General features: G+C 46.0%; 1 protein-coding gene across 1 annotated transcript; it reads right to left on the bottom strand.

The window, feature by feature from the left end:
- Positions 1–8,433: 8,433 nt before the first annotated feature.
- Positions 8,434–10,579, bottom strand: LOC146802375 (kelch repeat and BTB domain-containing protein 7-like). Its single transcript, XM_085621954.1, has one exon. It carries the CDS (start codon positions 10,518–10,520, stop codon positions 8,676–8,678), a length of 1,845 nt encoding a protein of 614 aa, XP_085478080.1. The 5' UTR covers positions 10,521–10,579; the 3' UTR covers positions 8,434–8,675.
- Between the last annotated feature and the right edge of the window lie 11,009 nt (positions 10,580–21,588).

The raw sequence follows: 21,588 nt of genomic DNA, 5'->3' as shown, positions 1-21,588 counted from the left end.
ACTCGGTGGTACACGCTTGGGACATGCTCCTTCGACTATATAATGGTGCACAGCTATACGAGTGGAGTGGTGTTCTTGGTTCTCACTGAGTACAGACAGGGGGACTCTCGCCTCGTTGCGACGGTTGCGCATTCACTCTATGGGTGACCTCTTCCGCGATGGTCGAGTATGCTCTTGGAAGGAGGCAGCTGCGGAGGGCGACGAGCAAACGGCACTGACGAAATTCCATTTCTTCAGGACCCGCCCTGCTTTGCGCGCCGTATTGGGCAATGAGCTCCAGGAGCCTTTTGCCATCCCCCCTCTGATGTCTCTGCTGGCCGCACAGACCCCGAGTAAACTAATCTCACAGCTCTATACTTCTGATCTTGCCACTAAATCCCCACCACATAAGGTCCGCCAAGCTTGGCAGCTTGACATTGGGACCCCAATCACGGATGAGATATGGCTTTATTGCTGCACTGCTACCCGTCAGATCTCCCTCAACAGACAACACAGGCTTTCCCATTTTAAATATCTGAACAGGGTATACCACTGCCCCCTGCGCCTTTTCAAATTTGGCCTGCGCGACTCCGACGAGTGCGAATGGTTTCATGCAGCTCAAGCTGATTTTTTTCCACTTAGCTTGGGACTGCCTCCCGGTGGAGCGTTATTGGGTTCTAACATTCTGAAAGACGAGTGACATCCTGGGTACTGTCCTTGCCCCTGACCCCCTATTATTTTTACTAAGCCATACTAAGCGGTTGCGGAAACCAGTGTGTAAGTTGGTTGCTTTCGGCCTCCTGTTAGCCAAACGCAGGCTGGCAATGCGCTGGATGAGGGGGCTGCTGCCCACCGTCGAGGAGTGGGAACGAGATATGGTCTATTGTAACACCCAGTCCGATGTTTATAATGAGATGCTCCCTCCGCCCACCCGAAGTTTCAGGGGCCTCTTTGCTCAGTATCGTGCAGCTACGCCGACTGAAGGGCCCACTCCCGAAGACTCCCCTGGGACTCTGGCAAGCGCGAACCCGTGAGCACACTGTCCCTGCCTGCTTCTTCTTTTCCCCCCCTCACGCCTACTTCTACCTGTAGTGGTATAATAGATTGTGTACAGTATTCACCCCTTCTACTTTTGCCCTGCACGTTCCCAACTTCTTCCCTATATGATTCCTATTAGGCTCAACTTTCTTACTTCCCTCCCAAGATTTTTTGAATTGTATAGTTTTTGCATCCTCTATTATTTGTTCTAGATCTTAGCGATGCACGTCCTATGTTATTTTATGTATGGTCACTTCTGTTTTTTTGCTTGAACCTCATGTTTATTTCGTTTCCCATGATTGTTTTTGCAATGTTTGTTTATGGAAATGTAATAAAATACAATAATTAAAAGAAAACCTAACGTGAAAAATTGAATGCTCGATTAGCCTTGCGTTGATTGGAATTCTTGACCTATAGGTCACTAGAGGTCAGTGGTGCATGCTTTAACTCACCGAACCATCCTGTTGGCACTACGTGGACCACGACTCTGGTGCTTTGCCAGATATTGATAAAAATCCTAGACATTTTTTTTCTGCCTGCTGCGTCATATCAGATATTAACATTGATAATGATAGTGTTTTATATAGCACTACACCCCAGATTAATGCAATTTCTAAGCTCTGAATGTAACACTAGAGGTGGCTATGCCAACAAATTAACAGAGAGAGTTTAGAGGAGGGGCCTGCCTGGGCTCTAAACGCTCGTGCACAAGCCTAGCTCTGAAAATGTTTGGCACATAAACTGTGCTACTAACACCATATACAAATATCATAAAGACTCATCAAAATCACAAAAATGTATTTCTCTAACATGCAGATACGTTTCAGTTTAGTACATCAAATTACATCACTGCAATGAGTCAATTATTAAAAATGTCAAAATTAAAACATGAACTTAAAAATATTCATGTCCTCTCACACCCTGAATTCGAGTATTTCAAAGTGCTCTCAAATGCAATAAGGACAAGCATTTGTAATGCAATAGGTCTCGCATTTGTGAGAGTTTGAGCTATTGACATTGCAAATGACAATGCCTTTCATTTGTGTGTTGGTTTTGAAAACAGATAAAGAAAAGGCATGGTCATACCTCACTGAACCTGAGGCGTTTTTTCCGGGTGGCCTCGGATAGTGGGCGGGGGTGGCCTGGGGCAGGTTGTCTCATACTAGATCTCGAAAAACCATTCGACTGCCTGGAGTGGGGCTATCTTGCGACAGTGCTGACGAGATACGAATTGGGCCCGGGGTTCCTCCAGATGATTGCACTCCTATACAGGAACCCAACAGCGAGGGTAAAAAAGGGGCCCTACATCTCGGCTGCAATACCAATCTAAAGAGGCACCAGGCAGGGGTGCCCGCTCTCACCCCTCCTGTTCGCACTGGCAATGGAGCCCCTAGCCTCGGCACTGCGCACGTCACTAGGTGACGGAATTTCTCTAGGAGACGTGACGCATCAGGTGTCACTATACGCCGACGACCTTCTGATATTCGTCAGAGACGTCAGTAATATTCCGGTCGCTTTAGAATGCATATTGATTAACTTCGCCGCTCTCTCGGGGCTTAAGGTGAACGCCGCTAAGTCCTGTTTGCATGCGTTTGAGGGGATACCCTGGACCCAGGCTATATCCTGGATGGTGTGCGCGTGCAGTGGAAGGCAGACACTTTCCATTATCTGGGAGTCCAGATATCGCCAGCTGGCAGACCTTATCGAGGGCAATCTGGGCAGGGCTGTGTCGGCGATTAGGTCCCAGATGCGTTTTTGGAACACGCTCCCATCGTCTCCCCTGTCTCTAGCGGACGTTACTAAGTTCTTCCATACAGCCGCGAAAGCCCCAATGCCGACACCACTCCTTATGGTAGTGGCCAATGTGAAATATACCTTTGTAGGTCGGACTCTGCTGCTGCTGCTTCTTGGTTGATGGGGGTTTTGGACGTTCCGCCTCCTGTTCATGTTATATCTCATTATCTGTGCCTGCAAGTATCCTGGTGGATTTGTGTAGACTATGTGCATTATACCGCTGGTCCTCTCATACCAAAGCATGACATTGTGTATCATACTGGGGTTCGTATCGTTGTCACCTGGTCGTTAAATCCATTGACTGTTGAGCGAGAGCTCCTCATGCCCCATGATACGGCTCCTCTGGTTTAGCCTATTGCTTTATGATTTGGTCACTGTTAATTGAGTCCTGGGGGTTCGTATCGTTGTCACCTGGTTGTTAAATCCATTGACTGTTGAGCGAGAGCTCCTCATGCCCCATGATACGGCTCCTCTGGTTTAGCCTATTGCTTTATGATTTGGTCACTGTTAATTGAGTCCTGGTGCTTATCTATAAGTTGTAAAACTTGCAAAACAATAAACAGATTTAGCACAACAACAAAAAAAAGAAAAGGCATGGTCATTTACAATGCAAATAGCTTAAACTCTCACAAATGAGAGACCTATTACATTGCAAATGCTTGGTTGTAAAAGCGCCCCATGATGTACTTTCACTTTAATGGCGGCCACACCCCTTTCTTTAGACGAGCAGTGTCTAAAGAAGGGTGCTCGGCTGCCAGTAAAGTGAAAGCATGGTGTTAGGCAATTTAACTAAAAAAATGTTTTAAGCATTTCTCCGTCAAGTCGACAAACACATTTTTTTTTTTTTTACAAAAGCGCCCCTAACCCTGCTTTTACTTTAATATTTAATAGTGGTCATGAACCTTTCTTTAGACAATCTGCGTCTAAAGAAAGGGGTGTGGCCATCATTAAAATGAACACGCAGAATGGGGCTCTTTAAGACAAAAAAGTTAATAGGAAGAAAAAAAACATGCGCCCCAAACAAAAAACCAAAGGCACGGCTGCCATTATATCAGGGGAGGTGCGCTGTGCTATGAAAACCAAAAAAGAAAGCATTACAAGAGCGCGTCCTGCCTGCAACAGCAGGCAGGAGAAAACCACTTAACCAAATAGTGCTCGGAGGCTGCAATTGAAGCCTCCCGAGTAACAAAACGTGTAAGACAGTCTATATGGGAGGTTACAAGATGAGACACGGCGTTACTAAGGAGGGACTACTAAGCCTATTGACCAATTAAAAGTCACAGTTTCACACAGGACAGTGACCGGAGCCAATTAAAAAGATGGGCAGAACTTGAAGTCCATACCTGAATATAGCATGCCTCGCAGAGCATGTGCTGCCCAGGCTGGACCTAAAAATGGAAGCACAGTGAAATCATATATTTGTTCACACAGCTAGTAAAATTCCTAGGTTTTCACATTGTGTCATTCAGCTGGCAGACGGGTGTCTATTTCTCTTTCCTGTTTTACATCAAAGGTTAATGATTTTTCTCACATTTTTGGTGCATTAGGTTACGGCATGGTGGCAGAAGCCGTATTAAAGCTCAGCTTGTTTTCGGCTCAAGGGTCCAAGAGGACCTAATGCTGAGTCAAAGCCTGGCTTGCACTTTCAGTGACTGCCTATCTCTATGTAACCGATGTCATGGGCCGGTCGTTTAATCCATTACCTCTGCCTCAGTTCCCTCATCCAAAACATTGTGAATACTTAGAAATTTAAAAGAAAATCTCTACTCAAAGTGTGTAAAAGCTCAGCAGTAATTCTGGTAAAACTGGAGCTCAAAAGACGTTCACAGGGGTTGCAACAAGTGTGGGGATATGCACATCAGTAGGGCCTATTTGTGCTCTCACTTTACATAAATACCAGAAATTGGGAGCTCACTGGTTTACCCTGCAGCAGGCTCATGGGGAACTGCCCGGTGTACAACACTTCATGTTCTGTTACAAGGCTTTTTGTGAACCGCAGTACGTTTGCACAGGATCTTGGCACCTTTAAGTCATGATTGTGATGCCACGTGGGGGCAGTCAGGTCATGACCACTTTCTACCAAGGTAATTGTGTGGACCCTTGCCCGACCTGTTCATAACCCAGAGTGTTCTGTCTGGTCTTGAATGTAGTTGAAAATAACTGTCTCTGTGATTCATCTCCCATACCCTGTTGTCAGTCCATCCGCAGGTATGTGGATTTTCCCAGAAGTATTTGGACCTTGTGACTTTCCTGACATTAGGTCTAGGAATGTTGTAGGTGATGGGTTTTTAGCTGTGTAACAACTTGAGGCAATGGGGAAAGTGGGCCTTAGTCTCTTAGAGAAAGAGGGATAAGCATCCGTCAGAGTATTTCACAACGTTGTAGAGGCAGGTTTCAGATGGCATTCGTTGGGGAAAGAGCCACAGTTTTCAGTTTGGTGCACACCTTGTTGGAGTGACAACGCTGCTGGTGTGTGCGCCCCCTTGGAAGAATGGGCATCATGCTTCTGATGTATCGGCCTAATCACCCCCTTTCTTTGTCGTTTGGGCATAGTACAGCTGCGGCCCTCCTATGCTGGAGTTTGAGGACTTTCTCGCACCCCGTTGCTGGAGACTGATCACCCCTTTGGAGTCTGGGTGTCCTAGTGTTCAGCTCGAGGTGCCCTTCGGTACAGGTCCCAGAGTGCTCCCTGATTCTTGTTATCTGCAGAAGGTACACCGACCTTGCCCTGCCCTCAAGGTGCTTCAGTGGAAAAGCCTTCTCGGGTACCCCCGGAGTGCAGAAGGATATGAAAACCCATAGAGGTTCATTCTTCTATCTCCAGAGTAACGCAGGTCACCACCTGATCTGCAGGTGAGCAGGGAGTCTGTGTTCTCAAATTCTCAAAGAACAACACACCTAAGATCGCCATTGGCATCTCGCTGTGTATTCTTGCACAGTTGGAGCTGAGCTAGACCCCAGGAAGCTTGTGGGACAGCTTGTCCTAGAGCAAGGTTTAAACAGCTCTAGGAATTCAAGGCTGGATCTGTTGCAAGCTCTCACTATGCACTGCACAATTGTTTCATTCTTGTCATTTCCAAGCTAGAGGAGGGAAGATGGCACCCTCACCATATTTGTTTACTTCATGCCCTACATAAAGCATCCACAGGCTTGGCCTGGCACCTAAAGCGAATCACCAGTCAACCAGCAGCTCCTTTACCTTGATCTGCTTAAATTATGTCATTATTATAGATTTGCGTTACCTGCTTAACTGGTCATGCCAATTGAAGGAGATTCCGAGTAAGCAAGGGAGGGGTACGCAGCTAAGACAGGGAGTAAGAGAGCGAGGAAGACAGAGCGTGGAACAGAAACACAGAGAAACCACAGTGTAGAATGTAGCAGAATGGGGAAGAGAGCTTGGGAATCAGGAATAATCGTGACCTAAATCGAACTAGCGGGGTAAATATAACAAGCATTTGCAATAGCTCTCGCATTCTTGAAAGTTTGAGCCATTGGTGCTGCAAATAATAATGAAACGCCAACTGCTCAGACTTTCAGTAATGTGAGACCTATTGCATTGCAAACTTTTTTTTTTTGGTACGGGGAGAGTAAGTGATTTGCCCAGAATCACGGGACGTCGAGCGCCCCTGCCGAGACTCTAAGCCGGTTCCCCAGCTTCAAGGCCGATGCCTCGAGCCGTTAGGCCACATCCTATACTACAATTTCAAAGATATTCCAAGACAACCCTTTAGCTCCATGTTCAAAACCGGTTAGATGCTTACCAACATTTAGGTTACCTGTGACGCACCAACTGAATTTCAATCTTAAAGCAGCAATGTTAAAATTAATAACATAAGCCTGCTTTTTAAAATACCACATTCAAGTTGATTCAACAATTTAAGAGGGGGTGTCACGGGTTTTAGATGCAAATCACGTTCCACTGCTCTAGCAACATCTACAATGGCTTAAAAATGACGCGTTTGTGAATTTCTTGTCACATCATCAGTGGTACACTGCACCAGGCACACATTTAATGACTTCAAAATGTGCGGGAAGCAAATTAGGAAACGTTATGTTATGTTAGCCGGATTTGTATAGCGCACAGCTGCCCCAGCAAAGGGGCGTCCTGGCGCTTAAAGCAAGAAATCGGCGTACAGGCAACCCAATAGGCAGGCAAAGACAAGGCTAAGCATTCACAGAAAACAGGAAGGTCTTAATGGCCTTCCTGAAAATCAGAAGGTCATCTAAGGCCCGGATATGAACAGGAAGTGAATTCCAAAGCTTGGCAGCAAGCACACTAAAAGAGCGGCCACCTGCCCTAACCTTATTAAAACGTGGGACTGAGACCAAATGGAGCCCAGAAGATCTTAAAGTACGCGAAGGTACATACGGCACAATAAGATGTTCCAAAATCTGAGGAGAAGAGTATTTCAAAATTTTGAACGAGAGGCAAAGAGATTTAAACTTGATCCTTTGGGATACAGGAAGCCAATGAAGTCCATAGATGGGTTTTTTGGCCGAGCAAAAGCTCGGCAGGCCGACCAGAGCCCTGGCGGCCGCATTTTGGACACGCTGGAGTCTACAGATTTCAGCCTGATTAACACCAAGTAGGAGAGAACTCGCGTAATCCAACGTGAGGAACTTTTTTAATGAGCCTGGCAGAAATGCAAATAACAGCCCACCGTGTAGCAGCTGCCATATGGCGATCCAACCTGCATTAAAAAAATAATAATAATAAAGCAATAGGCAGCATTTCACCACGTTGTGAGATTGTTGCTGGTGATAGCTCTTAAAGGCTCGAAAGCTTTGCGGTTTCTTCCAGTCTCATTGCCAAGAATGTTTTGTCATTTGTGAGACTGGCTGCTTTAGTGCAATTTGTCTGGCTTTCCCATTTACATCAGACTGAAAATATTTTAGCCACATTAAAGATTGTGCTGCAAATAAATAAAAAAAAGCGGACACCATTACTAAAGCTGGCGTACCACCAGTGCTCTTTAGATAAAGTGAGCAAAGAGTTCTCAGAAGGGCTAATGTAAGCTAATCAGTGAAGGACACAGTAAAAGGTCCAGTCCTGATGGCCGGTTACTAATGCTGACAAGGCGTTACTAAGGAGGGACTATCAAGCCTGTCAACAAATCAGAAGCAACCATTTAGAAGCAACAGGAGCTAATAGAAAAGATGGGCAACAGGAGCTAATAGAAAAGATGGGCAGAGAGTGGGTGAAGCTAAAAGTCCATATTCGAGTACCCAATGCCTCACAGCAGTGAATGCACTGCACAGGTTCGACCTAAAAAGGGGTCCCAGTATCTATCCCATTTGCTTCAATTTATATAGTGTGAAATCTGATCCACGCCCAGAAAGGGACAGCATGTGCTGCAAATGGGTGGCTATGGGCAACTGAAAAATGTTGTATGAGTTGGAGATATAATATAGCCTTGCTCAAGGTAACATTTGTGAAATTATTTTTGACATTCACAAAGAATGTGCTTAATATACCATTCAATAGAACTTACTGTTCGTTTTTGACTTGCCTACCATACACCTAATCCGCAAAAGGACATGTCGTTCCTTCTTCCTGAATCACATATACACGGACATCCCTGGAATACATGATACTCTGAAGCACTTCTGTATTTAACAAAATTTAAAACGCTGCAAACATACTTTATTATAAATTGAATATGTGACATTTTGCATATTCTAGGTCTCTGTTATTGTTCATTTCCCTCTTTTTTGACACTTCATAGAGGCTTAAAACAGTAGTGTATGCTTGTTCTGCAAGAAATTGTTTCTGTCTTGCAACAAATGTTGACTTATGCCGGTTGTACCAGATTGTTGTATGTATCGTTCTATTCCCCAGTCCAACGGTCCTTTGGGTTACCCTATTATATATTGTGGAGCTCGATGATCACATCATCTTCTTCGCTCATGATGCTCTGCCCTGGCTCAAGGCAAGGCGTAAAGACACGCGCAGACAGGATAACCTCATCATATGAGGATAGCAATCCTACCTTGACACCCACCTTTAACCAACGATCATCGGACGCATCGTACTGATAAAGCCCAGTGACATCGTCCCTTTGCCCGTGTGGTTCGGTACAAGTAAAGAGCAGAAGCCGCTCACCGTGGCTAACAATCTGGTAGCTGTGCATGTTGGGAACTAACGGGATGTCGCAGACCTGCCGCCACGCGCCACGGGCGGGACTGTACACCTCAAGCACAGGAAGATCGCAGATGCAGTAGATCTCGTCCTGGAAAACGCAGACTTGTTCCAATTCGCCGCTCCGCATTGGGGCGCAATGTGTCCACTGATCCCGGCCAGGATCGTAGCACAGTAATCGCTTGTGGTTGACTATATAGAGATAGTCCCCCACAGTGACCAATTTTCCACACAGCGAGTGTGGAAGAGGAGAAATCATTGCCCACTGGTCACGCTGTACACTGTAACACTCCACTTCCCTTAGCCAGGACCCCGTCGAAGGGCCATTACCCCCTAGAATATAGATGTGGCCATGCAGGTATGTCAGGGTCACGTAATCCCGGTAAAGCAACCAATCTGCCAGCTGCCGCCAGCTGTTGCGCACGGGGTTGTAGACCCACAGATGCTTGAGAGGCGGCGCTGCTAAGTAGATATCGTGCTGAGGCGAGATGCAGACTGTCCAGGAAGTCACTACGTTACCGTGCCCAAGCGGAGACGGCATGGTGTAGATGTCATGCGAGTAAGGATCCCAGCAGCGGAAGAGAGCTTCGAGGTCTCTAGTAATGATGATCATCTCCTTGGCCTGCATTCCGATGCGGCGGGCAGGGCTCTCCTGTGGTGGGGTCTGTGGCTCTGGGGGCGTTAGCGGACAGACTGGCCCATAGCGGTCGTCCAGCACCCCCTGCAGGTAGGACAAACAGTAGCGCTGAACGAAAGACCGTCCACGCAACTCCTCCAAGTATACACGGTCCTCGTCGGCCAGGAGGTGCCAGCGCACACAGCGCAGCACCTCGGCGGCGCAAGGTCCACGTTCGGCCGGCGCGGCCTCCAGCCACTGTAAGGCGGCTGCACACACGCGCCGTTCACTGTCCACATCCAGGTCGTCGAGCCGCAACACCTCCTGCAGCTGTGCCAGACTCAACTCGCACAACTCCCCGCCGCTCAGCTGGCTAAAGTGTCGCGCCACGTAAGCCGTGGTCTGAGCTCGCAGTTCGGCGTGGTTAAAGGCGTCCGCGAACTGTAAAATATCTGCGCAGTTGGCTGGCTCCAAATGGCGAGTCAGGAAGCCGGCGCAGGCTTGGCGCACATACTCCAGCTGCAGCATGTCAGCGGCAGCGTAAAGGCGCTGGACGTTGGCCTCGCTCAGCGTCACGCAGCCGGTGTAGCAGTAGTCGATGATAAGGGCCATGGACTCTGCGTCCATGTCGTGCAGCGTCACCTTTTTCTGCTTGCTCTCGTATAGGCCACAGGTGAACATGCTCTTGAAGTACGGGCAGGCGGCCGCCAGTACGTCGCGGCTGCAGAAGAAGAGGCGGCCGGTCGCTTCCACTGAGGGAGAGCTCGCGCCGGCGGCCGTAGTTGGAGTGGCGGCTGTTGGCGACGCCATGCCCCCGAGCACCTCAATCGTGACATCACAGAGGAGCCGAGAGTCGTAAAAGTTTTTCAGTTGGGCCAGAATCGCTGCTGCGTGGCCGCCGTCCGTCAGCTTCTCCGGCCCCGAGAAGTAACTCGACACTGAGAGGAAGGACATCTTCCTGAGAGCTATCTACCCAAGAGCTTTTTCTCATCCTGTGCAGTAGTTGCTATTTTTTTTTTTTTTTTAGCATTCGCTAGCCCAAAGCCAACCAAAAAGTAGCCAAAAGTAGCCCAATATTGCTACTTTAAGGAAGGAAGGAGGGACAGGGACAGCGTCAAGTAGGCGGTAAATGGAGATTTGTGGCCAGACTATTTTACAAAAGTGGTCTGCACAGAATGTATGCTCCTGCTAAGGCTGAAAAGATTTCAGTTCACATACTTTATTTGACTCCACACATTTCATAGTGACCACACTGTCATCCGCTCCACTCAACACACATGCACAGACGTCACCCATAGATTACACTGACACTTTCATTGTGGGTGAAGAACTGCTGCAGGTTTATTTCATACAACATAAGCATGACGATAAGTGGGTTATCTTACGGGCGATCCAGGGCAAGCAGCCCCTCGCTGCTCCGCCCGCCTGGCGAGCCAGCACGCACGGTGGGTCGATGCCCTGCAGTGCGGCACATATTTTCAGATCATCCTTTGGATCACGTGATCTGTCGCATACTCCCGCCCCTTTTGACGGGGGCGGAGCGTGTTGTGGCACATCCCCGGTTGGTTCAGGCCCCCCAACCGCCCGAAGGACTAACGGGGTGCCGTCGCGGTCTTCGCAGAACCTCCTTTGGCTCCCGGACCTTGGCTCGGGCACCCTTACTGTGCCGGACAGGGGTACCCTTACTGTACCGCCTGTCGCAGAGGTACCCTTCTGCCTCCAGATCGCCCTGTAACTCCGCCTGCAACGCAAGAAAAAACATTAAAACATTCCAATAGCGCGCTACCTCCGCTGCGCAGGGTAAGCGGAAAGGGTGGGAATGCGCGTGGCCAGGAGGAGCGCGCCGGAAGCAGAGGAAGATCAGAGGAGGTGAGGCGCCTAAAAAGGGGGGGCTAGCCTCGCCCACCCTAGTGGCGCGCCTCCCCCGGACAATCCCATTGGGGGGGCCTCCCCGAGGTGCGGCCTCACGCGAGGCGGAGCAAGGGGGGAGGCTCCGACGGGCGGCCACTAGAAGGCTGCCCTGCTGATGTCCCCCTGCGTGGGACGCGGGCAGCGGCATAGTGACCACACCGTCATCCGCTCCACTCAACACACATGCACAGACGTCACCCATAGATTACACTGACACTTTCATTTCATTGCTTTTTCTCATCCTGTGCAGTAGTTGCTATTTTTTTTCTTTTTTTTTTTAGCATTCGCTAGCCCAAAGCCAACCAAAAAGTAGCCAAAAGTAGCCCAATATTGCTACTTTAAGGAAGGAAGGAGGGACAGCGTCAAGCAGGCGGTAAATGGAGATTTGTGGCCAGACTATTTTACAAAAGTGGTCTGCACAGAATGTATGCTCCTGCTAAGGCTGAAAAGATTTCAGTTCACATACTTTATTTGACCCCACACATTTCATTTCTCCTGTGATCAAGGCTCCAAGTGGAGTTGAAATGCATTGGGATTGATGTTGCAGCAGGCTGTCAAGTACACGTTTGTCTAATAAAGCGCTTTGAATCCTAGAATCAGGCTTAGACATACTTCTTTGGTGGATTGCAGTGTTCATATGTATGTATGTGTGTGTATGTGTATATATACAACGTAACAATGGATGTTGGGAGCTGTAGTCCTGGACTGCAACTGCTACCTTTTGAAGTGGAGCCTACTGACCTCCCACAACTGGGAGGGCCTAAGGAGTACAAAGGAAGATGGTGAATGGATTTTATTTTGGCTGATGGCACCTGACGAAGGCGGTATGCCGAAATGCATTGTTCTTTACAGCTTTGTTGTTATTAAAGAACCCCCGAAAGTTTCCAGCTGTGTCCCCTGGATTTCTTTCATGGAGGAATCGTCTGGTGGATATATATATATATATATATATATATATATATATATATATATATATATATACTTTTTGCTGTTTTATATAGCGCAAACTAACCCAGAGGTATTGGAGGCTTTGCTTGAGCACTAGTTACAATACTCAAGGACATTTAATTATTTATTTTATGCACAGGGCGATTAAGTGATTTGGGATTAAGATTCACAGGATGTTAAGCCAACGCTCAGTCTGGAACTTGTTTCTCCAGTTATAAGTCAGCAGCTCTGGTGCATTTTGAGCAATCTCAACAAACGAAATTGGAAATGTAACAACCTAATATTTATTTACATGGGCTCGGTTACCCCTCTCCCACCTGTAAAACTGTCTAACAAGCTGATGGATGCATCGCTCAATGACTTAAACAATTATGACAAATCGCAGGTTTCAGTGACTACGCAATTTGAGGATTTTAAATGGTGTCATAGCAAGATGCTCTATCCGCTGCTCTGTGTAAGAAAGTTTATCACTATTAAACTCGCACTGTTCATGCAAGCTTCTGAAAAATGCAGATGAGCAAGAGAGGCAGGATAGTTGAGAAGCATCTGTTGATATGCTTGTGACAAAACTGCTTCCTTCTTATAGGGCATCTCACAGTCAGCGCAGGCATATTGTAACTGCATTTATATAGGGCTTCCTACCCCATAAGAGGCCTCAAAGCGCTTTTCGGTGACTACCTTGCTACTCCGGAACCCAAAAAGGGATTAGTGGTGGATTAGTATAGGGAAATATGAGTCAATTGGAGCGGTGTACATGTAAGTCTGTTATTTGGATTGAAAAGGATAGTGGCGGGATAAAAGATGAAAGGGTCTAGAAAGTGTTATTTGGGAGATCATAGTAGTAGATGAGGTTTGAATGGGCAAAAGGAGAGATGGAGGAGAAAAGAGTCTCTAGAATGGGATTAGGGAGATCATAGAAGTAAAATGAGGTTTGGGGTACCAGTTGCAACTTAAATCATAACCGTGTTTGTAAGTGTTGGTCAACGACATATATTTCTGGGCAGCAGGACTTTTTATCTTCATACTTCAACCGAGACCAAGAAATCCAAAACAAGAAAAGGGAAAAAGGAGTAGGAGCAGAAAGATAGGAAATGAATGACAAATTGTGAAAGTATGGGTGAAAAAGATCCTACAAGAATAAGAGATTTGTAGGTCATGGAAGAAGGAGACGTGACCTTCAATCAGCATTAGGATTCCTTGGGTTTTGGAATCCCTAGCCTTTGGCATCACGGGTAGCACACGTTTGAGAGAAATCCTGAACTCCAGCACTCCTTTTTTAATTGATCATTGAGCAACTGTGATCGTCTCAAAGGAGTGTCCTTTGGATTGATTTGTGCATCTGTTGTTCTCCCCTCCCACCACCCCCTCTTGTACTCTGGATCGCAGTTGGGCATACATGGGGTGGAGGAGCCTTGGGTAAACAGGTGACCATCAGTTTATAATGTTCATTATCTGCACCTTTCTCCCAGTGCTCACAATGTACCTTGAATGACAGGTGCTTTGAAATATGAGGCATTCGGAAATCGGTCATTGATTTCTTTTGGTACTGTTACAAACATGCACATGTAGCTATTTTCAACACAGACATTTAGAACGTTTAAAATTAGCTTGTTTTCTCAGATAAAAGTTGATTAGCTCGTACAACAGTGCTCCCTTTTTGCAGATAACAGAAACTGAGCACCGCTGTTACAAATGCCTCTATTTAGAAAGGTGAAGACGATTTTGTCTGAGAACGTTTGACAGGAGTTGTACATTTGGGAATAATTTATGTCAAAAGATTTATTTACAGCAGCTTAACTTCTATCAGGCTTGTATAGTCTGGTGGTTCACTTATTGTGCAGAATAGAATGACGGAGGGCGTCCACGCTCTCCCCTCAAACCAATAGCCATATTGTGAAGGAGAAGCCTTGTCTCTCTCCCTGGGAATATACCTTTAAAGTTTCTCTGCCGTCCTCAACTCCCAGGGCAGGCAGTGGCAGTGAAAGGAGAAAAGTGAGAACAGATAAAAGACTGATCCTCTTACCAACAAATTTCTAGCACAATAAGTTAAAAATAACACAAAGTAATTAATAAAATAGCCCAAAATCTGGCAACTAGCACAAACCAATATTTTACCGCACAAACAGGCACTGAGTCATTTCTCAGCTTATTGACAGTTTGTACTTGGCAGTACACATCTCATGTTGGTGCTGCAGTGGCCATGCTAGGGCCAGGCTAAACACCACCCTTGAATCGTGTTGAGAAGTCAAAATTACTCTTTCACGGATGTCGGCTTTCGCCATTCAATAGCATGAGGCGGTGACGCTTAGCCTGACGCAGACATGGCCGCTACAGCGACATGGCTAATCAGTTTCCACTGTCAAAGCGAGGTGGGTTTTTAGGTCGAGCCTAAGGGCAACGTGCATGCTCTGCAGGCATGCTGTTTCAGAGTATGCTCTTGAAGCTGCGCCCACTCTCCGCCCATATTTGTCAGTAACTTATTTTATTGCCCTTCATAAATTCTGGCGTCTGATTCGTACATAGGCTTGTTAGTCCCTCCTTAGTACCGCCTTGTCTTCACTTGTAACCTCCCACCAGGACTGGCCCTTTTACTTCGGTTGTTACTCCATAAGGTAGCTTTATAAGTTGGGGAGCACTATTTTCTTTAATGCTCTTCCCCCTATTCCACCAGCGGCATTGGAGCACCCGCCCGCTTTGTTTTAAATTGTAATATATTTTATTCAAATTACAGCTTGGTCCGCTTTATAGCGGCCACACTTATTTATTTATTTAATATACTGTGCGGTCCGCATTCACTTTAGCGGCTGTGCATATTTAATTACCAGCCGCTTTCACTTTAGCGGCCGTGCTACAAAGCTTTTGAAATTACTTTTTTTTTAAAAACTTTGGTTGAAAGCACCATGCAGGCTTTCATGACAAAGGTGGCCACGCCCCTTTGTTTAGATGCTGCTCACGGTAACCTGAATATGCGCGCAGCGTCTAAAAAAAGGGGCATGGCCACCATTATAGTGGTCTCGCATTTGCGAGAGTTTGAGCTATTGGCATTCAAAACAACAATGCCTTTTATACATGTGTTCCTTTTAAAAACACATAAATAAAAGGCATTGTCATTTTCAATGCCAATAGCTTAAATGTTTGCAAATGTGAGACCTATTTAATTGAAAATGCTTGTTCAAATATGTTGCCTCTCTTAGACATAAAAAGGATCTCCACTTCGCAAATAGGAAAATACAGCTAGATAGTGGTTTTAGGTAGATAAATCAAGCAACGATCTGACTTGGAAACATCCTGCAACAGAGGTCGCTCTATTTCATTGAGGATCAAAACAATAACTGACAACCTTTTGCAGTGAACATTTTAGTAGTTTGATGGAAAGGGGTAGTAATAGTTTTGAGTATATACATGTAATATTTTTTACCAAAAGACAGCATGGACTCACGGGTGCACTTGGATTGTATTTATAACATTAATAATTTTTCTATCTCCTATATCAATACTTTAAACATTTAAGGGAAGGTTCTTGTTCAGTTCGGAATGAAAAGTGTAATATTTTCCAAGATGGGCAACACGTTTACTGCCGTATGCGAGGAATTGTTTTTCTATTTTCAGGCAATCACCTGGCCCACAATGTTTACAAAGACGGTTTGGTAGGTATGCTAGTGTGGCATCGGATTGGTTAGTGAACGGACTGAGCATGCTTTCTTTGGGTCAGCCGACACAAACGAGTATGCTGCCATTAACTGCTACCCATGGCTACTTATTTTTGATGGATAAAACCAGTGATTTTGATGAAGTAAAAGATGGCGTAGTCTTAATTTGTCCTGGTAGGATATGGTATTATATCCCTACGTCCTTATGTCCTTGTTTTAGTCATTCAGTAGCGAGGAAAGCAATCTACAAGATATAAGGTAGGTTTTCCAAGTAATTTATTGAAGTGGTACAAATGCAGTTGAGCCCATCCTTAAACGACCTCCATCTCTGTAGTTCTGTTACTGAATGACGTTAGTAAAAGACCCGACACAGCAACGAGAATTGCAAAACATGGAACACCATTTGTAGGATGACAGACATTGATAAGATACAACAAGATAGCATCCGCTAAAGCACGCGTGTAAACAGCCACAGGGGCGTAACACAGGCCCCTGTTAAAATGTAAAATCTGATTCTCTCGTTTTTAGGTCTCGCCTGAGCCAGTGCATGCGCTGCTCTGCGAGACATTTAGTTAGTGGCTTTTCAAGGTGCTACCACAAGCTTTGGCTGGCCTAGCGCTTGCGGTTACCCGCGTGTGCATGCGCGGATCCGCCATCTGGCTTTTCTATCTCTTCCTCAGCATCGCTCGCCATTACTTTCACTTTCACGGCAGCGCGGCCGTGTCACTTTCACGGCCGCGCAGCCAATGCTTCAGCCCGACCGCGCTTGTTCAACTCCCTCTCCCTCCCTCACCACAGAGCGCGTCTTTCAACTTTCAGCCCTGCCGCGCTTGTCAGTAAAAGACACTGAGTAAAAAAAGCCTAACCTAGTAAATGAGCGCCGTCCTCCTGCATCCGTTTGGCTTAAAGAACTGACAAAACCTTTCCAGACTCAAAGCACAATTAGTCATTAGGGTCTAGTTTTTCAGCGCTGTTAAGCAATTTGTAAGCTATTCCTTTTAATAGGGTTAGGCATTACTTAACCGACACAGATGTCCTGGAAATTAAAACCTCTAGTTATGAAGCCGCCACCTTGTTCATTACCTACCCTGATAGTCAAATCATCTATGAAAAACCCGTATTTAATGGCCAGCCGATGAATAATCAATTGCTCACCTTTCATCTGAGAGTGAAGACAAGAATAATCTAATACCGCGTCCCCTGGTAAAAATGGACTGCCTTGCGTTCCGCTTCTTTTCAGCGATGATTTATAACCCCGCGGAAGGATAATGTAAACAGATGATCAATGAGTCCCATCATTGTTGATAATAACTCCCAACCGGCCTCTCCCTTCGCCTCGAAAGCCTTCCCTTTAGGCTATTAGCTCTGTCCAGCTAATCCTTCCCCTTTTCCCTGCCTGCTGCTCTTACCGCGGCCATCCGACCAGTCCGCCAGACTCGGAAGTAATTTTATACGCAGCAGAGAGCAGCCGGCATTGATTTTTCACTCAGCACTCAGTTCCCATCTGAATAATTATCAATTTTACAGCCTCATAAAGGGGAAGAGTCAAAATTTCAAATCAATTCAAAAGAGCTTCAAAGACTACAGAGCTTGTGCATGAGAATAGGGGTCAAAGCTGCGGGCGACCCCGGGAGATGATGTCAGACATTACCGCACTGAATGGCTGACATCAGAGACACTCAGTGCGATCGGAGTGCTGCTAATGCAAATCATATTTATGCTGACTGCTGTAGACCAGCCATTAATATTTAAAACAAAACCTAAAAGTCTGCATTCAAAATAAATACGGTGTATTCCACAGGTAATGAAGTTAATAAAGATATATCACCGCGCAGTCATATGCAATACATTTGAAGGATGGCAGAGTATAATATTAAGAAAGAATAACACACAACAAGCATTGGCATAGCCAATAGGTCTCGCCTTTGGGACCTTATAAGTGTTTAATTATGCAGCACAATATCCTTGGTGCAACATCAACTGTTGCATGACTAAGCACTTATAATGTCCCAAAGGCGAGCGCGCGTGCACACACAACTCCCACTTCTCCCCCTCCCCCACCACAGATCGCATCTCGCAGCCGCTCGCGCGCGGCCAATGCTTGTTTTTTAAGCCCTCAGCCTGCGCCCAGCCCACAGGATGCCGGTGTGAAACAATGCAGTGTAAGGGACGAGTGGCTCCTACACTAATTACCGATACAGTAGTTGCGTAGCAGGAAAGCCATGACAGGTCTTCAGAGCGATTCACTAATGCCCTGTGTTGACAGTTTGCTGAATGCATGTAGCCCAGAACAGCATTTGTACTGTATTCCAACAGATCAAAAGCATCACATGCACCGATTTTTTACCAGCATGCATTTCTACATTCATAACTTCGTAGTCAGGTCCATGCAGTTCAGTACATTGATAGCACCATGTGCACTCAAAACAAACGTGTGTTATGAAAAGAGAAATGCCGGCTGGAAAGTGTGTTCTGGAAAGAGTTATGCCTGCTGCTTGCATAGAAGGTTGCAGGGTGAGGTAGAAAAGAATGCAGAGCTACATTTTCAAAGGACACACAGCCTCACATTGCTGGCTGGGCGAGGCAAGTCATAACTGAATGATGGCCTCACTGATACAGGCTAACCCGATTGCATCTGCCCATATTACCAGAACTGGGGAGTTGAACTGAGCTCCCAGTATTGGAGCGAGGGTTAACAATAGGTCACAGTTAGCATTTGTAGATACAAAGAAGCTGATGTCATCTGATATACTCTGCATGCTTCAGTGCTCACTGAAGCATGAGCAGTGAATTTGTTGACAGCATGTGACTGGCGTCAAATACGGTCCCAGTCACATGCACATTGATTCACGCTTCAATCTTTCTCCTCCCCTGTGGCGGTGTATTCAGACAGGCAGCAGCTTGATATTAAGACCGCTCGCAGACACCCATGCTGATTAACACATAGCCTCAGACAGCAAAGGGCTTAAGCCTAGTGCGTCCATGCTGTGTTTAATTAACGTGGCATGTCTTTTGTCACAGAGGGCTGTGGCCCTACAACGTCAAAGCCCACAGTGGACCAGGGATAGAGGAATGTAAGCCCTGTAAAACCTGTAACAAGCGGTACATGCGCACTAATGCATATGTCAGTGAAAATTGCCTCATATACTATAGGATGTAAACAAAATAGAAGATTTGAAATATGGTGTTGGTGGAACCCCGACGCCCTCATAAAACAAGCATTGGCATAGCCAATAGGTCTCGCTTTTGGGAGCCTATAATTATTTAGTTATGCAGCACAATATCCTTGGTGCAACAGCATCAACTTTTGCATGGCTAAACACTTATAAGGTCCCAAAAGCGAGACCTATTGGCTATGCCAATGCTTGTTTGATTAAGCTATGCCTCATCCATTGTCTCACCCCTGCCCTGCTTTCAGCCTGGCTCTATCCTTGACCCTGCATCTGTATAAACATGAGTAAAGAATCTAGTTTGGGGCATTGTAGGCTGTGTATACATGAGTCAGGGCATAAGAACAGCTGGCGTCTGCACAGGGTTTTCCAAACTGTGGTAAAGCCTCAAGTAAAGTTTGCTCAGATAGCATATCTTGTTGTGCAGCTTCAGGGCGCGACAACTGCACAAGGCACCAAGGCTGCCGATTCTTACCGGTACCTCATTTGTGTGTTTTTCCCAAAAACTCTATTTACCTCTGGGCGTCCCTTGTTTGTGATCTTTGCTATAAAAACCGATGTAATCATTGTTCAGTGCGCTCTCTCCTTGAGTATCTCTGTGGTGCTTGTCGGATGGAGCCCCATTGACGAATGCTGTGGTTTGTACTTCGCTCCAGTGTCAATTCCTCCTGACTTTGAACCCGTGGACAAAGTGGTGACCCTGCACCAGTGGATTATTAATAATCTGCTTCCACAAATTGGTGCCCAAACGTGGGGGCCCATCAAGGGCTTACAGTCGGACCAGGGGAGGAGATCGGGTCGGTAAGACGAACTTCGCTGAGGGGCGCCCCACCTGAAGAGACTAGTGTTGCTCATGGTCCAAGGTGATATTTCTGCTCTACGACACTGATCTTTCTGGCTGCTGCTGGCCTTGACTGGGGCCTTCGGATGGTCATTCTTTTGGATCAGGGAGGATCGACAGGTGAAAGTTGAAGCCTACACATAAGGTAAATCTGTATTGAACTGGTTCATTTGGTTAGAATTTGTTTTGTATTTGCCTTGGCATTTGTTTGGAATCCGTTCGGAATCTGCTTGGAATTTTGGAATTTAGAATCTGTTTTGGAACTTGCTATTGGTTTTGACTAACATTTTTTCTTATGGGTAATTTAAGAATATCTTTTATTTCTCTCTGTTTATAAGTTTTTTAAAATATTTTATATAACATGCCTGTGATTAGCACTCTTTGGAAGTTTTGTTGTTGCTGCTGTGATAAGCAGAGCATTCTGGAAGCAAGTCATCCGGCGCCACCAGAAGGTACGCCGAATTTTGAGATGTACATCAAATATGGTATTTGTCCCATAATGTATAATGCATTGTGGAACAAATATCCAAAAGGGGATCCCCAGTTGCAATGGCCATTAGAGGGAACAATGGACCCTCACAAACTCGAGTATTTAGAGAAACGATTGTTTTTAATGAAAGTTAGACCAGCCATGTTTGACAGTTTGCTTATGTGGAGGAAGGAAGTAAAGGAGCGGGAGCTCAAGGCAGAGAAGGTACAAAGGAAACAGGAAAGGAAGACAGAGTATCAGAAGTATAAGGAATTGAAGGATAAGGAAGTTCAGGAGAAAAAGGAATGTTTAGATAGAGAGCATAGATTATTAATATCTAAGGAATATATAGTTAGACCAACAGTAGCAGTTCAGGTCCACCAAGAGGATGCGGATTCAAATATTGATGGATTATTGACTGAACAACCCCCATATGTCCCTTTAACACCCCTTCCCTCTGGACCACCAAATGTTGTTCCCCCTGTACCCCCGGTTCCACCTACTTTTCCCGCGGTTGTCCAGCTCCCTATTTTCTAACCAGTACCGGTACATCCTCTACCTTCCTCCCATCCCAGGCCACTGCGCCCCCATCCCAAGCTACTACACCCGAAATGACTGATGATCCTGTACTTTCTATATCTGTCCTGACCCCTCGAGTTCTTCGTTCTACTGTATCTCAATCACGTCAGGATGCGATAAGATTGATGGTATTAAATTGGTTGAGTGATCTAGAAATGGAGGTAGGAGAAATGATAGATCAGATACAGGATTTTTCTGAGGGCGAGCTTCTTTGTCTCATAAATAAGCTTTCTCAACAACTTATGGTCCAATGGGAGATGACTACAGGACAGAAAGGTCCTGATGATGTTAGAGCTATTAATCAACAGTGTCAGATAGGAGCCTTCTCTGTGAGTAGAACTAACAATGCCATAGCAATGATAATTGGATATCGTAATGAACTTTCTTCCTCTCCTCGAATAAGACCTATGAGGGAAGCTGTGCCACAGTTCATTCCTGGAAGAGGGAATGCACA

The sequence above is a fragment of the Triturus cristatus genome, chromosome 8, assembly GCF_964204655.1.
Source record: "Triturus cristatus chromosome 8, aTriCri1.1, whole genome shotgun sequence".
NCBI lineage: Eukaryota > Metazoa > Chordata > Amphibia > Caudata > Salamandridae > Triturus > Triturus cristatus.
The sequence above is the reverse complement of the archived record's forward strand: the minus strand, read 5'-3'. Positions and strand labels throughout refer to the sequence as shown.

What these genes read in the sequence shown, in the direction of transcription:
- LOC146802375 (XM_085621954.1), bottom strand. Translation starts at nt 10,520, where the DNA reads ATGTCCTTCCTCTCAGTGTCGAGTTACTTCTCGGGGCCGGAGAAGCTG.